At 38.1% G+C, this 16,706-nt stretch overlaps 1 protein-coding gene across 1 annotated transcript in view; it reads left to right on the top strand.

The window, feature by feature from the left end:
- The window catches only part of nkain2 (sodium/potassium transporting ATPase interacting 2), a 101,704-nt gene that overhangs the window by 51,421 nt on the left and 33,577 nt on the right, over window positions 1–16,706 (top strand). Inside the window, exons 3-4 of the mRNA XM_028040625.1 lie at window positions 247–327; window positions 15,754–15,954. Coding sequence (XP_027896426.1) covers window positions 247–327; window positions 15,754–15,954 — 282 coding nt within the window. The remainder of the gene's footprint in view (window positions 1–246; window positions 328–15,753; window positions 15,955–16,706) is intronic.

Genomic DNA, 16,706 nt, shown 5'->3' with positions numbered 1-16,706 from the left:
CTGTCAGATTTGATTCAGGAGATCGGTTGCGCTCTCCGCTCTTGTTTTTCTTTGTCTGCATTTTAATAACATCAAAAGCAGAGCCTCCCTCTGTCTTCTTTTTTTTCCTTCTCCCTCCATCTCACTCTCTCCACAAGCAAGACGTGACCATGTTTTCCTTTTAATTCAACCAAACCACAGCTTGTCGGATCTTCTTTTCTGTGTCTGACTCTTCTCTCCTCTGTGTGTCTCCCTCTGTGTGCGCAGTATGCGGCCTGGCTCGTCATCTGGATGACCTGGAATGTTTTCATCATTTGTTTTTACCTGGAGGTTGGAGATCTGTCCAGAGTAAGCAAACATATATTTTTTTCATTCTTTCTTGTCAAAGTATTTCTGTTGCACATGTCTGGAATAAGGACGACTCTCACCGAGTTGCGGAGTTTCGTCATTGTTATTTGAGAAATTTCTGAGGTTAAATCTAAGACATGCCGGTCTTAGACATCTAAGACTAAAAAGCAGAGTACAAACTATTCAATAAATTCTTATTAAAGGGAAAAGCCCAGCAGTGCATTGATCCCTTTAAGAAGAGTTGTTCCTCGCCCTCGTATGTCTTGCTCCTCTCTGCTGCAGCTGTTATCCAAGAAAGCAGTAAACACTTTCCTGAGACAATCTGTTCAAACTTGGGCAATCACCTGAACAGCTCTGCTGTCACCAACACCAAATTACTCAGCGGGTCATGGTATGCTGCTAAAATTATGCATCATATGGCTCTTTGTGAGAGTTATTTTTTTCCCCACATTTGCATTATCTAGTCAACTAGTGGCAAGTAACAAGTAAAACAGATTTTTTTTTAAAGATACTCTCAGGTTGAAAGGCAGTTGAACACATAACACAAACACAGCCGAGCAATGAAGTTCTGGGTTTTCACTGCAGGATTTCACAGCACACACATTCAGGACTCAGTCTTATTGTTGTCTGCTCATATTTGCCACATATTAGATCAGTAAACGTCATATTCTGCTTCTATCACCTTAAACAATTACAATGTTTACCAGTAATGGCAAATGTAATGATGTGCTGCTCTGTAGGTGCATTTTATGAGACAACAGAAATGATTGAACTCATTATAGCTCTGCTCTGTCTGCTATGGAACAGAATTGCCAGACCATAAGGCTTTTTTTTTTTTAACCAATTGGCTCAAAATGATCACTGATTATTTTTGAGAATGAAATCTGCCTTTTCCAGAGAGCTCTGGATTTCCACGTGCTTTATTGTTGCTAAATATTTTCTGTATCTGTGAGAGCAGCAGGCACCAGCTCAAGTAAATATCAAAATGTTGCCTTTATCCTTTAGTGTAGCAGCAGCGAAAGCTCCCATGAAAGATCATTTCTAAATAATTAAGCTCCCGTGTTGAATAAAGATGACAGTTCTGTCCTTGATTGGGAAAAGTCATTTGATTTTGGCTTGAAAACCATCTCCTGCTGCTTTGACAGACTTTTTATCTGTGCTTTACTTTAGATTAGACACATTTATTCATCCAGCTGTTAGATGTGCTAATTTACACCTTGAATCACCTTCTATGGGCTTAGAATGATAACTGAACCCAAAGTGGTTTACCCAACTAGAACAAATAAACCTTTCTTTAACTTTAAGCAAATTCTTTTTTGAATCAGTTTTAGTGATAAAACTAATCATTTAGATACAAATTTAAATAATTTTTTAAAACTGTAACAACAGTGAAATAATTCAAATTAGCTTTTTCGAATCTTCTCGTCAGCCTTCCATTACTGATTGCTTATAGTAACATTAGAGGTGACGTCACACTGTGTGGGAGTTTAGTCACTGTAAAACAGGGATTTATGATCCGTTTTTTAAAAAAAAAAAGATCATGTAGTTGACATTTTCTTTAGCGTTTATATTGGCCATTAGTGTGGTAAAGTCAGTTTCTGTGTGTTTTTTCTAGAAAATGTAGATCAGTACCTTAAATTTCAGACAATAAAGCCAGCCTTCGAATTATCTGCTAAAGTCTTTTTCACAATTCAAAAGTCTGGGCCCGGATGAACAGCAGAGTTGTTTCCAAATAAAATGTTATTTACGTTTTTTTTTTTGCATAGATCATTTGTATTTAAACACTTCACTTATTCTGAAAATAGCTTACCTTTAGACTTTTTCCATCAGTAAAAATTTGTACACCAAAGAGTGCCGCTCGATGCTCGCTCTTAAATTTAACGATTCAGTAAATAGACAAATATTCATTTTGTTTAGCGTTTGACCTCCTGGTCTACAAAATCACAAGAGGATTTTTCTTTGCCCTCCCTACTGAGTCAAGATTTTTAGAAAATTATCTACACAGACGTAAAATAAAACATTATCATCAGCGTTACTTAATAAATGAATGCATGCTAGATTTATGGGAATACCTTGGAAATATTTAGGAACGCTAGACATCTGAACTAAGCAGGTACTTTAAGCAATAAAGTAAATTATTCCAAAACAGCAGACAAAGATTTATTTGATTTGCATAACCATCTTCTGAATTCATCACATGAAGTGGATGAATTATAACCACATAAAACATGAGTTGTGGAAATGTTTTCAGATTGAGGAGAGTCATGGAAGTAAGCATTTTTCTGTAACCACATTTTATACTGTAGACAGATACAGATGAGCATCAAAACCCATCAATCAGTCTGGACTTAGATGAAATCTTTCTCTATGAAAACAGAAAACTGTATCTATTGTAAAGAGAGACACTATTTCCTACCACTATTGTTAAGAGATTAAGTCCACCAGCATAAGTTATTACTGCTAAATCATACGATGTACTTAGTTTTCACACACTGGCGTCTTCAGTGGCTAAAAATCATCAGTCTCTTGTTTTCTCTTGTTCTCATTGAACACACTGAGTCAAGTACAGCTGGTAAAAACTGGATCATTTTTAGGATGTTTTGACATCTAAAACTCAAAAGGGGATGCAGTTTCTTTTTTAGCAACACTATACATGTTTATTTTAACTGAAGTTTAATCAACTTTGACAGTTGATTAAAGCAATCAGTACCTCCATAAAGAGTCCAAATCAGTGGATGAGTGTGCTGATTATGCTTGATTGCGCTGTGAAAAAAACAAACAAACAAACAAAAAAAAACAACGATTTTCCCACCATAATTTTCAGTGATTTACTTCATTCTGCTCAATGCTTCTGTAACATGTTTCTTGTTGGTTTGTTAAATTGCATCAAATTGCATTTCCCAAACAGACATCATTCTTATTCTTCGTCTTATTGCTCCCCCCATCTTTCCAATCATAAGTACAATTTATCGGGACTTGAGTAAATGCTCCAGTTGATTTTATTTTTTTTATCGGCTCTTTCTCTCTTAGGTGCCTAACCCCAGGTCGATAGACTCACTCCCCTCTTTGACATTCATACACACGTGCACCCCCCCCCCCCCCACCACCACCACACACACACACTGTGAGCCTTGTTAAGTTTTGTTGCCATCCAGACAGTACCTAAAAGTTTTACAGTGAGGCGAGCCATACACCATCTTCCTGTTTTTCATTGATCATTTATTCTCCTCATTGCCCAGCAGTTGTAAAAAAAAACCTCACTTTGTTTTGGAGCTGATGCTTTGGGTTTTTTTTTTATTTTCCTTAATCATATCAGTCGTATGAGCCAGTTCACATGTCTCAAATGTGAGATAAAAACAATGTTACTCTTTCATTCTGGTGTTAAATTACAAAAGTAATTTGAAATGGTTCTATCTCCCTTGACCAGAATCAAAATGTGGATTTTATTAACAGCAAAGCACCCTGTTAATTACCAACACATTTATCAATTATCTTCTGACCAATTAGAGTCAAGCACACCCAGATCAGAAGCCAAACAGATTATTTTTTTTATGACCGGAGCTGTTTCTGTTCGCCTCACTCAAGGACTCGACAACCTTGACCCAGTTAGTGTTGGAAAAGGGGGCCACAAAGCCCCAGTCAGCCCCCCCCCCTTCCCCACCCTTTTACTCCGACTGGTTCCACCAGCTGCTGTGCAGCGTGAGACGCACAGATCAGCTCCAGATGCTGGGTTTGTTTACTGATCTGAGGGCTAATATTGCACTGACTCACACATTAAACACATTTGGCTGAGGTGTGATTATTTTTTTTATCGCTATAGAAAATCACACTATTGCAGAATGCATTTCTGAACTTTACACAGCTGCTGTTGGAAGATGATGTTGTGTTTATTAGATTAGAGATTGACATATTTTGGATACTGGAAGCCAACGGAAGTCCCTGTACAAAAGAAACTTTTATTTATTTTTACATTTAACAATTAAAGTCTATCAAGATAAAGAAGTAATATGTGACAAAGGCGTGATTTTAGGCAGTTTATTTGTATGTTGCTTTGGGGTGAAACATTCTTAGACTTGGAAATTTTGGGCAAATATTTAATAAAAAATAAAGATTGTGGACTCCAATTTCCAGGTGTATTTGAAGGTGGCACGTTCATCTGTTATTATAGACAAGCATAAACACCATGATGATGTCCAGCTGTCATACAGTTCAATAAGGAAAAAGCTTAGTAAAATAACAAAAAACCGAAGTAAAGATACGACAGCCTCGTGGGTGTGTTTGCTGCAGGACGGACTGGTGCAATTTTACAAAACAGATTGCATCACGAGAAAATAACATTATGTGGAAAAATAAACATCTTAAATAATCAGCCGGGAAGTTAAGGCTTGGGGGCAAATGGATCTTCCAAATAAGCTATGACTCCAAGCATGGACCTAAAATAGTTGCATTTTGGCTCAGGGATAATAAAACCGATGTTTGGGAGGATCACAAAGCGCAGACCTTAACCTAATAGAGAATTTCCCGTCAGAGTTGAGTAGATGTGAGCGATTGAGGCAGCCTACAAAGCAGACTCAGTTACAGCAGTTCTGACAGGAGACATGGGCCAAAGTTCCAGCAAGCTATATTGTGAAAAACTTGAGAAAGGAAATTAAAAATATTTTGACTTAAATCATGTAGTACAAAGGCTGCCAGATACAGATTAAATGTATAAAAAGAACAGTTGAGTCGGATTTTACGTCAGACTTGGAGAAAGAAAGGTTGCCTTTTTACCGTATGTAGACTTCTGGCCTTACCTGCGGAGTACATCTCATTTATTCCTCATAAACGCAATTCACTGTCAAAGTGATATGACATTTTCTCAGTCTTTTCTCAATTTATGCATATTGCACTAACTTGTCAGTATTCAGTAGGTGAATCCTGGGATGTAAATGAAATCTCTATCAACCTTCCTCTCTTTCTTTCCTCTTTTCTTCTCTGTCTCTCTTCCCCCGTCCTGTGCATCGCTCTCTTCATCTCGACGTAATTCATTCCTTCCCTCCCTCTACTCAACCTATAATCAAGTCTTTTTCATGTTGCTGCGCTAAGTGCCATGTGAGTGTGTCGCATACACCTCTTCATCTCTCACCCGCTTCAGCTCTACTTCCTTTCTTTTGCCGAGACCTGACAGTCAGGGGCCCCACTCCCTGTCATGACGACACCGCCATATATGATCAGCAGCAGCTGATAATGCAGGTTTTTGCGTGATGGCCAGCAGATAAATTAAGTGATAAATTAAGTGATTACTTTATTCACTCTGGCCAATCGTTTCGGCTTGCAGCGTTGTAATAAAAGTGATGTCCTCCATTTTTTCTTCGTTCCAAAGATCTGTCATCTGTTTATGAAACGAATTGAGGCTGCTTTGATTTTTGCCATTTCATCAGTGACTCTTGGATTAGTGATGTTGCTTTGATGCTATTTTCAGAGCAAACGCCCTGCTTTCTTTTTTTTTCTCTCTCTTTTCCATGAATAGACCTGATACCCAGACTCGGTTTCCGAGCTCCAGCAGCATACTTTTATCAGAGCAATAATCAGCCTGTTTGCAAGCAGAGAGAACGCCTGAAGCCCCAGATTCAAATCCCTAAAAACATTTATCCGTATTGCGTTACAGAAAATATTGCAGGTAACCATAGGAAGCGGTTTCATTCTAATTCATGATGACACTTGTGCCTGCTATGTGTTTCTCTTTTTTTTTTCTCCCCTGACAGACTGATGTCTCATCAGTGAACCTCAAACATCTTCTCTGTTTTGTTGCATAACAACAAAGCCAAAAGTATTCATGAAACCTGTCAGACACTTCTGACATCTTCTCTGGAAATAGAAGCAAAGGTGGAGGAACAGAAAGATGATCATTGTGATGGGAAAAAAAAAATAGCGAAGTGAGTTTCAGGAGAGCGGATTGTTTCTCTTCTGGATGAGTCATCGACATTTTCTTCGAGGGAAGTATTTCATAATTTCATAATTATTCAGGATTGAGGATTGACTCTTGACATTAATAAAGCTCAAAGTCCAGTTCAACTTAGAGTTTGGCTGCAATGCAGTCAACACAATGTTTGTGGTATTAACTTTGATTGTCTGAAGAAATCACTGTAAAACAAACAGAATGTAACAGGATATTAATATTGAAATGGTTTTAAAAGGAGGAGCAAACTAGGTAATCCAGTAGAAAGCAGATATTCACATACACTTAAAATTTTCTTGCACTTTGTCTTGTAACCTTACTTTAATGGCATGTTGTCTTGTCTTTCCCATTTTGAGGAGCGACTAAGAGACATTATCCTCTGGTGTGACCTCATAGTTATGCTCAAAGAAAATAAAATTAATGGAGTTTTAACACAAAGTGTTTTAAATAGTAAGACATTTAACATTATCTTTACAAGAATTAGTACAACTATTTGAGATTTTGTGATTTTTAAAGATTTTTTTAAAAAGTGCTTAAATTAAAGGTCAGATTTTTCTAAATTTTTCACTTTAAATTTGCAGATTGTTGTGAATTTAAATTCATGTGATTACAGTTGAGCTTTCATGTCTTCCTTTTTTCAGTCGGAGGCATCCCTCATTCTTTTTTGAAATCTATGAAGTGCCAAACCAAGAGCGAAAACCCATTTCATACCCTCCATAGTCTTTCAACACAGAGCACATTTATTAATATTCTGGTCATTTTGAACCAGAAATAGTCATAATAGTCACTATTATGACCAGGAAATAGTGTCACTTTGCGACTCAGTTACATTTTTAGACTCCTAAAAATTTTTATATGCACTAGGAGGGATATTTGAAATTGGTTTTGGTTTATATTTTGACTTAAATTCTTGAGAAACAACTTAATGTGACTAGATTTAATGTTAATTCATTTTTTTAATCAGCGGTATTTTGTTGGCGCTTCCAATCTAACGTGGACATCCACTTTCCACGGGGCCCCCATGGAGCCCCAGAGGCGAGATAAGGTATCCCCCCCCCTGTCTTGACAGTAATTTGAGTTTAAGCCCAAGATTTACACCACATATCACTCTGTCACACTCCCATCCTCCCTGTCACTCGCTACCGCACTATCTAATATAGCAGCAACGCCACAAAATTAATCTTGAAAAAGATTTCTGTTGTGGCATGCCTGACAGGTTTGGAGAGGAGCCGGTGGATGTAGAGCTACTGTCAGTGGAGCTTGGCAACACACGCACACACACACACACACACCCCCACCCCTTCACGTATGCAACACATACTGTATACGCGCTCACTGTCAGACAGCTAACTGTCACGAGTCCAGTGTGTCACATTAAAGATGTAGCCACCCTCTGGGCGTCAGATGGCACCCGGGTGCAGACGCATGGACACATACATGCATACACAAGCTCAGCTGTCAGTCATCCACCATCGAGGTGGGAGGTTTGTCCCACATGATTTTGAAAAATTGTTTTAGCACAAAAAAGTGTGAATATGTGAAGTGTGTGCATGCATGTGTTTTTTTTATTTTTTTATTTTTCTTTGAAGCTGTTATTTATTGCATAAATCACATGAAAAGTGAGCGTACTCGCGTCGACGTGTCGAAGTCTCAAAATGACGTCGGACTTCCACATCTGCGTGGATAATAACAGTCGGACAAAGAGGAGAACAGTGACAAGAAGGCAAAGATATGAAAGGTGAATTACAAAAAAAAAAAAAAAACAATGAAGAAAAGGTGTCTATAACAAGAGTGGCATCAGTGGCAGCCAGAGCGTCAGAAAGGTTTAGACAGGCGAAGGTGTGATATAAGTTATTGAAGATGATTTGTTTTGGAAGAGAAGCTGCATAAAAATGAGGAAGAGTTGCGAATTTGGGACAACAATGAGTTGAAACTAAAAGTTTGCTCAAGAAAAAAAAAAAGTCAAGACAGGTGTTTTCATCTGTCATGTCAAAGGCAAGACGAACCAAAAGTACCTTTCATATCGGTTTCATATCAACTTCAATGCCTGTTGTCAGCTTCTTACTGCTGAAGATAAATGACGCCATATGATCAAGCTGCAAACTTTAGTCTTTCTATCCTGGGAGAAAGTAAAAAAAAAACAGATAGCTGGGACCAGTCTGAATGCTAATAGCTACTTACTTTACCTCAACTTCCCCCGCACCCCTCAGACCCGCGGTATTCATTCAGCGCTGCCGATTGAGACGATGAATGAGAGGATCCCACACATTTAATCACAGGCGTTCTAGTTAAAACATCCACCCCGATTCACTGAGTTAATCCATCAACCCTGACCGTGTTTGATCAATGGATGCATTTGCTGAAATCATGGCATGAAATTGCCCTTTTGTCCCCCCATCAACACCTCTCTAGCGGGACCTTTTTCTACTAGCTAATTTTTATCATTTGAGCCCTGAGCTCTTGTTACTGGCGATTCCATTTGGTTATTCGTTGTTTGCTGTGATGTGAGAGAACAAGAGGGTTGAACACAGATTGCCTGTGAAAAATATCTTGGTATGCTGAAACTAAAGAAGCTAATTTCACTGGGACTAAAACACAGAGCCCAGCTCGTGAACAGTGGACCCTTGCTAACAGCCCCTCTGCAAAACACTTTGAACTTTACACAGTATAAACAGGCAAAATCCTTTCTCCTGGCAACTGCCAAACCCAGACTCTTCTGCTGGATTGCCAGACAGAGAGGAGAGATATGACTCGTCTCTTCAGAGGAAAATGTCTTCACTGATGCTCTTTTTACACTATTATGAGACAATATGAAGGCCACATGAAGTATGGAGAGGTACTGACACTGCAGAGAGTGGGAGACCTTCGCACCTCAGCATTCACCGAAACCACGGAGTCGTTTTAGGATTCCTACCACTTCGTGGCTGAGTTTCTGTCATTCCCAGTCCAAAGAGCATGATGGCCTGAAATACAGTCTTGCAAGGCCCGCCTGTAAAAATGGGTTATGATATTTCAAAAGGTTATACATAATGTGTCCACATAGCTGGAAATGACAGTAATTAACTAGAAATGGTAGTTAATTTTACTCAGGAACAATTGGTGTTTTTTATTGTTGTTTATTTAATGTTTTGATTTATTTTCAGCCTTTACTATGTGCCTTATATAAATGTTTTATTTCATGAGATGAAACTCATGCCTTTTCAAGTAAAGTGGATAAAGTTATGTTTTAGTAAGATATCGAGGAAGTGAGCTGAGTTAGTTAAGCACAGCAGCATATTTTCAGAATCAGTGATTGTGGAGAGAGATAACAAAGATATCTTGTCTAGTGCTGTAAATCTTAAGTTCTGACCAACATTTGAATTGTTTGATAAAAGGCTTACTTTGTTCTTTGTAAAGAACTCCAAGAAATAAAACCTTCTTCACACATCGGTTGCACCTTCTTGGAGTAAATCAGATACTCCGCTGGCAGTTTTGTGATTTGTAATTCACACATGACACAACAAAAACAAAAAAAAAACGTGGATCAGAGAAATGTCGACGCGTTCTCAGACACAACAGCAGACATTAGATTTTTTTTAAGGATTCAGATTTATTGTATAACCCACTTAGTAGCACTAGAAAATCATATTTTAATGGGTTAAATGTGATTGGAGGGATTACAAGCAACCTCTTTCCACAACCTCTGGCCTTCATAAAAATTGGATGCCTCCGGAGTGCTTTAATTGTTCCACCATTTAAAAGATTGACGACATTAGAACGGCTGCGTCGGAGCATTTTATTAGAAATGGTAATGGGTTTGGTATGGGTAAGGTCAGGGTTAAGACCTCATCGTTATGTACCCTCCAGCAAATTTGCAGAGACAGACCCCGCAAACAATCCCCCAACACCTTCACCCCCAACCAACCTGATACGAGAGAAGTGCTTCGAGCATTACGGGTTAAGACCTCATCTGACACCCATGGGAAATTATGGAAAACCAATGTAGTGAGATGCACCGTGACTGATTGTGCTGGTGTGAAATAACACAGACACAAACACATGGAAAGAGACAGCGGAGAGAAAGAATCTGAAGGAAAAACAGACAATGCGTTAGATAAAGATACAGATAAAAAAAAATTTAAAAAACGGGCTGAGGAGAAAGTAAGTGAAATGTTAGAATCAATGAGGTTTTTATCAATTCCAATGGACTTTATTTATTTTTTAATACCTACCACAGAGTGCAAAACCTGAAGTTACTCTATCAACAGATAAGCTAACCTGGGCAATGGGCATGTCAGTGTAAGTGGATGGACATGTCTCGCTCTGGTCGCAGTTGGTCCATACTCTTTGGACTTTTAGATGATGGATGAACAGCGTTTTGTGAGATATTCAAAGCATGTTATAAAATTTTATCTCATCTTTGTGCTTTAAAAATCTCCACAACTTCATCACCAATCTGTCTGCAAAGTTCCTTGTTCTTTGTGATGCTGTTTGTTTATTAATATTCTCTAATAAACCTTTGAGGTCTTCACAGAATAACTGGATTTATGCTGAGAATAAATGACAGGACTTCTGGCAAATGATTATGGTACATTATATTTAGGGGTGTTGGAGTAAAGCTGACATAATGTATATGCACTAAACTGTTAAAAAAGAAAAAGGTCTCTAATTTACGGTAAAATTCCAGAAGCCATATAAATACGGTAAAATCTGTATATGTTTAATGTATAAATATGATAAAATTCTGGCTGCCTGATAAAACAGCTGCCTGTGTTTTACCATAAATTAGAGACTTTTTTACAGTGTACACTGCAATACTACACTGCTCAAATTATGTATAGTTTTTCATCCACTATATGAAAAAGTGCACAACACTGTGCACTTCTTAGTGTTGTTTATCTTATCAAACCCAAATAAAACACACTGAACTTTGCAAAACGCAAAAAAAGTTAATGTCCAAGCCCCAAATCCAAAAGTTGTTGATCATAACAAATGAAATAAGTACAACTAAAACTCCTTTACTGAAGCAACAAGTTGCTAGAAGAAATGTCGGTCACAAATTTGTCTTATTTTGAAACACATTCTGTGAGTAGGAAAAGGAAATAGGAGCATGTTGTTAAAGATCATAAAACCATATCTGGATGTGTTCCAGTGTTACACGTGTTTAGCACAGTTTTCCAGCTGGAATGCACACGGAGAAAATTAGATTTTCCTCTATTTTCAATTTGTTTATACAGTAATTGTTTGACCCCACTCTCCGGGGTTTCAGGCATGATTAAAATGCTGCCACTTCTCCCCTCGTTGACTATCAGACAATCAGATGATAGACCATTCTGAAAGGTCTTTTTTTTCACCTCTTCTCTTCTACCTCCTGGGAGTGAAAGACAAAGGAAAATACGGAGGTGGGAAATTGAGGGGAAATTGAGAGAGAGCGGCAGACGGGGAGGGAGAAGGCCGGGAGGCATGAAGAGAGGGAGAGGTGAGGAGGAAGGCAGAGCGAAAACAGATGTGGCTCATTCAAGCGGTTCTAGCCCACAGTCAGAGACAAAGACCTGAGAGCATGAGTGCATGATCCTCCACTGGCACACGGGAAATTATAGATAGTGTGTGTTACGGAGAGTGTGAGGGGAGAGAAGAAGGATAGATTATTTTACAGTATTTAGAGATGGTGTTTGCTAATATTTTTTTTTTCCTATGGCTGAATCCCAAACATTTTATAAATCACCAAGCAAATTAATCTCAAGATGTTTTCAGAGCTATGACTTCATCCACCTTGTATTACAAATTCAAAGAAATAGGATCAATATATCTCTGCCAGGGCTCAGCTGCTTTTTAATTTGTTTATTTCCCACTGTTGGTAAAGGAGTTATATGGCTGCTGTCTGCTACATCTCTCAATATCTGCAGGGTTTTATATTTGTGAGGTATAAGATTAATTTGTAATATATTGTAAGTATCAAATTTCCACCTGTTCTGCTTTGATCCTAGCATCGGTGATGCACAGACACACTAAAAATGACTGAGTTGGAGACAACATTTTATAGTTGCATTGGGGGAGTTAAATATGAGGAAACTACCCCCTCTTCCAGTTCTGTATAACAGCACAAACACACAACATATGCAAAACCACTATTATTAGTTTGCCAGAAAACAAAGTCGTAATGAAGAACAATGTCTCGAAGCCAAGTAAACCTTTGCTGCTTCCATAGGGTTTGAGAGGAAAAGTAGCAACCAACTGTGACCAAATGCAATGACAAGAAGGAAAGACATGAGCAATGACCACAGTTTGATGTGGAAAGCATTTAAGACAGATGTTCAGACCTACAACACACATAATGCAATGTATTTCTGCAGATGGCAGTAGGACCACACGGAGGAGACAGAGGGACACAGATATGTTTATTGTACTCTTAGGATATGGTAACAGTTTTGACATTCATATTAAAGCATACTGGCAGATATTTTACTGTTGTCTTTATCTAATAAATAATGACGTTTTGTTTACGTACTTTGATATTAACATTATAAAAACAAGACCAGATCATTTTTATTATGTTTATGTACGCAAATCCTAGACTTGAAGGAGGACACCTGTTCCCCTTGAGTGTCCCTTTGGAAACACAAATATTTTTTTACTTTTGGACTAGTTCCTAACAGCCTCAGCCATGCAAACATACGTATAACCAAATAAGCTAGCTCGTATTAATTTTGAGATGCTAGAAGCTGCTTTTTGTTATTGAGCAGTAAAGTAAGGAGAGCTAACTATGATTTACTGTGCAACCACAATGCTGTTTGGTGAAAATTTTTCACCAAGTTATTACAATATATATTTTTTTAAACTGTCCTTTTAAAAAACTAGAGGTTTATGCTGCCAAGCAGCTACTTCACTGGGTTGGGTGAAGTGAGTGAGGTATTTCAACTGCTTTTAGCCAAGTTCAGCTTTTAGCCAATTTCCCTTTTTATTTTTCAAAATCGTATTTTGTTAAACAATTTTTATTAATCAGAAAATTGTATATTTTTTAGCAGGCTGAAATGTTCCTAAAATCATTGTTCTTATGAAACCTTTTTCTTTTTTTTGTCCCAGTGGGCCACAGGTGGTTTTGGACAAATAAATGCTGAACAGTTTGACCATGTTGTGGCACTTTTCTTCTTCTATTCACATTTTCATTACACTCACAAATAAAGAGTGTACAGCAGAATTAGCAGCACTGAATCCCACCTGATCTTAATGACATTTTGCCAAATTCAGCCTTTAACTGTGGAGTACATTTGTGTGTGTGTGTGTGTGTGCGGTTCTTAAATAGCCTCATTAGGTAAGCACTGATGGATAATACCTTAGTGAAATAATTACTACCCTTTCCTGGCCCCTTTTAACGGAGAGTAAAAGAGAGTGAGCTCAGAGAAAGAAGGAAGGAAGGGACATGAGAGAGGGAAAGGAATATAAAGAGAAAGTGGGGAAAGCTATGAAGAAGCCAGTGACAGACAGAGGAAGAGTGATGGCAAAGAATGAGCAGGGGAGAAATTTGCAGAGACTTTATTCATTAAAAAGAGGAGCACAACAAGGGTAGATGGCATTAATCAGAGCTCTGTGCTAATGAGGCATTTACTCATTATACAGAAATAGAGAGAGGCTTAGGAAGAAAAAGACAAGAGAGGGAAGGATAGACTGCAATGCAAATTAATAGAAAGCGAACAGGGGTGAAAACAGGGAGGCTGTTGCAGAAAGGTGAAAGAGTCAAGTGTGTTTGAGGTGAAGCCCGAAACGAATCTGAAGAGTGAAGCAATGCTCTCTGAAAGCAATCGGGAGCCGCCACTGCTTAAATTCACTTTCAAAGGTTTAAAGCTCGAATGAGTAATTTAAATGGAGTGACAGTATACGAGCGTGACAGTAAAAATTACAACTTCCCCGCGTTTATGGGAGAGTGGCTGCAGGCTATAGTTTTATCACAAATGGCACAATTTCTAGGAACAAAAAAGCTATTTCATTTTGATGGCAAAACACAAGAAATTATGGCTTTCATAATGGTTTTTATATCATATTGTCATTTTTTTCTCTTTCAGCATAACTTTAAAGAACAGAAAGGCCTTTTATTCAGTTAATAGCTGATTGAACATGTTTGATGTCTGTTTCTACCATTGGCAGGCAATAATCTGCAATAATTCTTTTTTGGTAACTTAGTTGTTATTTTGCTTTATTTGGCACTCTTAGCTAATTGATTGGGTTTCTTTAAGACGATTCCAACTAAAAAGATTGAATGGGAACCTGATCATACAATTTGATTTGTAACTTCAGAAGAACTTCCTGTGGTGTAATAAAATATTACAAAACATGATAATAAGGAAATTCACATGAGCAAAATCACATATTATGCCCATCTGTAACCTTCAGAGCTACATAAAATATGGTAGCTTGACTAAAATTGCATTTATTTTATGTAAAACATTTTGTTATTCTTTCATTAAAGAAGACAAACTGTCCATGATTAGAAATTGTATCTTATATGAAGCAAAAAAAAGGTGACTTATTTCTTTTTCTGAACTATTGGCATTGATCAAAGCCATGCTGTGATTGTGAGATCTGCTGGATAACCACAGGTTTGTGTGCAAGACGGTTCTTTTTCTCTGCAGTGACTAAAACCACTAACTCTGATCCCAGTAACGACATGTAACCAATGAAACTACACGATTGCACTTGATCAAGTTAAAAATGTTTTGCATGTGCACCAAATGGCCAGTTGTGTGAATTGTAATAGCCCAAAATGACAGATTGAGATTGCTCCATCGTTGTTTTACAATATGATCAAAGATGGATAATATGTGTGACCCTTGCTGTCAGGGCAGCAACAGGTTGGGCAGGGGCAGCACTGTGTTAGTCCTTACTACATTCTTTGTTTACCTTGATCCCTAAAATCTATTTTGATACCAAATTATGTTTTTAATTGTGAGTGGTATTTGTGAAGAGAATCCAGTATTGGTCTAAATGGTTGATTTGCTTTGGTATTTTTTTTTTTCGTCTTGCAAAAGCTGCTACACCAACCATAATGTACCACTTCATCCCCATGGTTTTCAGTTTTCTGCATAACTTTTCCTGTGCCTCAAACCAAAAGCAGTTGCCTTTCAGTTGCTGACCCTTACGTGACACCAGAAACAGAAAACCTCTCTACTCTCTCTGACTAAAAGCCTGGAAAACAGCCTTTAATAATCTGCAAACCAAACTCTACTCTGTTTTTCTTCTTTTTTTTTTCTCTAACCCCCTCCCATCATTTTTCCCTTTTCCCCGACCTAATGTACGTGGCGGTGCATGATTCAAATCTAATCTCAGTTATCCTTCATCATTAGAATTATAAATTCCACATCTATTTTTAGTTCTAACCCCCACAATCCAGTTTGATTAAGCCACGGTTAAAGCTTGCTCTGACTTTCAGTCTGCTCTGTCCTCTCTCTCAGGATGTAATTCAACTCACCTTCTTTCTGTCTGTCTCTGACCGTCTGCCTGTCTGTCTGCTCTAGGAGTCTGACCTTGTCCTGACGTTCAACCTGTCCATGCATCGTTCCTGGTGGATGGAGAACGGCCCCGGGTGCAGGGTGACACCAATCACCCCTCCTCCGTCCTGGGCACCGGAGGACCATCGATATATATCTATATCAGACTGTCTTATGAACTTTGAGTTCATAGAAGTGGCTCATTCCTCACTGCAGATACTCCTGGCTGTGAGTATTCATCTTAAATTAGTGTTCTCTTGAGTCTTTTCTTTTTTGGGCAAAAGTCTTAAAACCTACAGAAATAGGAAGTGTTTGCAGCATGTGCTTCTGTAATTACAGTTTGCAGCAGCTCTAAAAGATTCTGCATCTTTTTGCTTGTAACACCAACTTCGCTTTCTGAATTTTACAAACAAAAAGTGGTAATTAGGTTATTGGAATATCTTCGCCAAAGTCTGGGAGAGCTATTTTAACGCCAATAAATGAAGAGCAGCTGCATAAAACAGCCTTGCCTTTTTAAATCTCATGGCCATCCAGGGAAGGAATAATTGTTGTGAAGAGAAGTTTTTGTTGAAATCCAAAACGATTTTATCGAATATCCTGATACATTGAATTTCTCATTTTCTAAAGCATTACTGATTACTTTGATCATCTTTGAGATGCTGATAGAAATCGAGAGTGAAACCGGTGTGTTGACGCATGATTTACTCCTGCACTAATCACCATAATCATCTTCCAATTCTGGACATGTTTTTAGTTTTTTCCTACTTTTGCATTTTTGAACTTCGAACTGTTTTACGAATGAGTTGTTTGCAGATTGGAGCGGTGAAATGCACGCTCAATTATTTTGTGAACAGTTGCCTTTAGGTGAATATCGAGTTGATATGTTTGTGTTACATTGTACAGTATTTCAAAATTCCTTAAATTACACAGCAGCAAATCAAGCCTCTTTTCTGTTAATGGAAAGTCTCACTTTATCTGTG

Source organism: Xiphophorus couchianus, chromosome 15 (genome assembly GCF_001444195.1).
Source record: "Xiphophorus couchianus chromosome 15, X_couchianus-1.0, whole genome shotgun sequence".
Lineage (NCBI taxonomy): Eukaryota > Metazoa > Chordata > Actinopteri > Cyprinodontiformes > Poeciliidae > Xiphophorus > Xiphophorus couchianus.
This window is presented reverse-complemented; position numbering and strand designations above follow the sequence as displayed.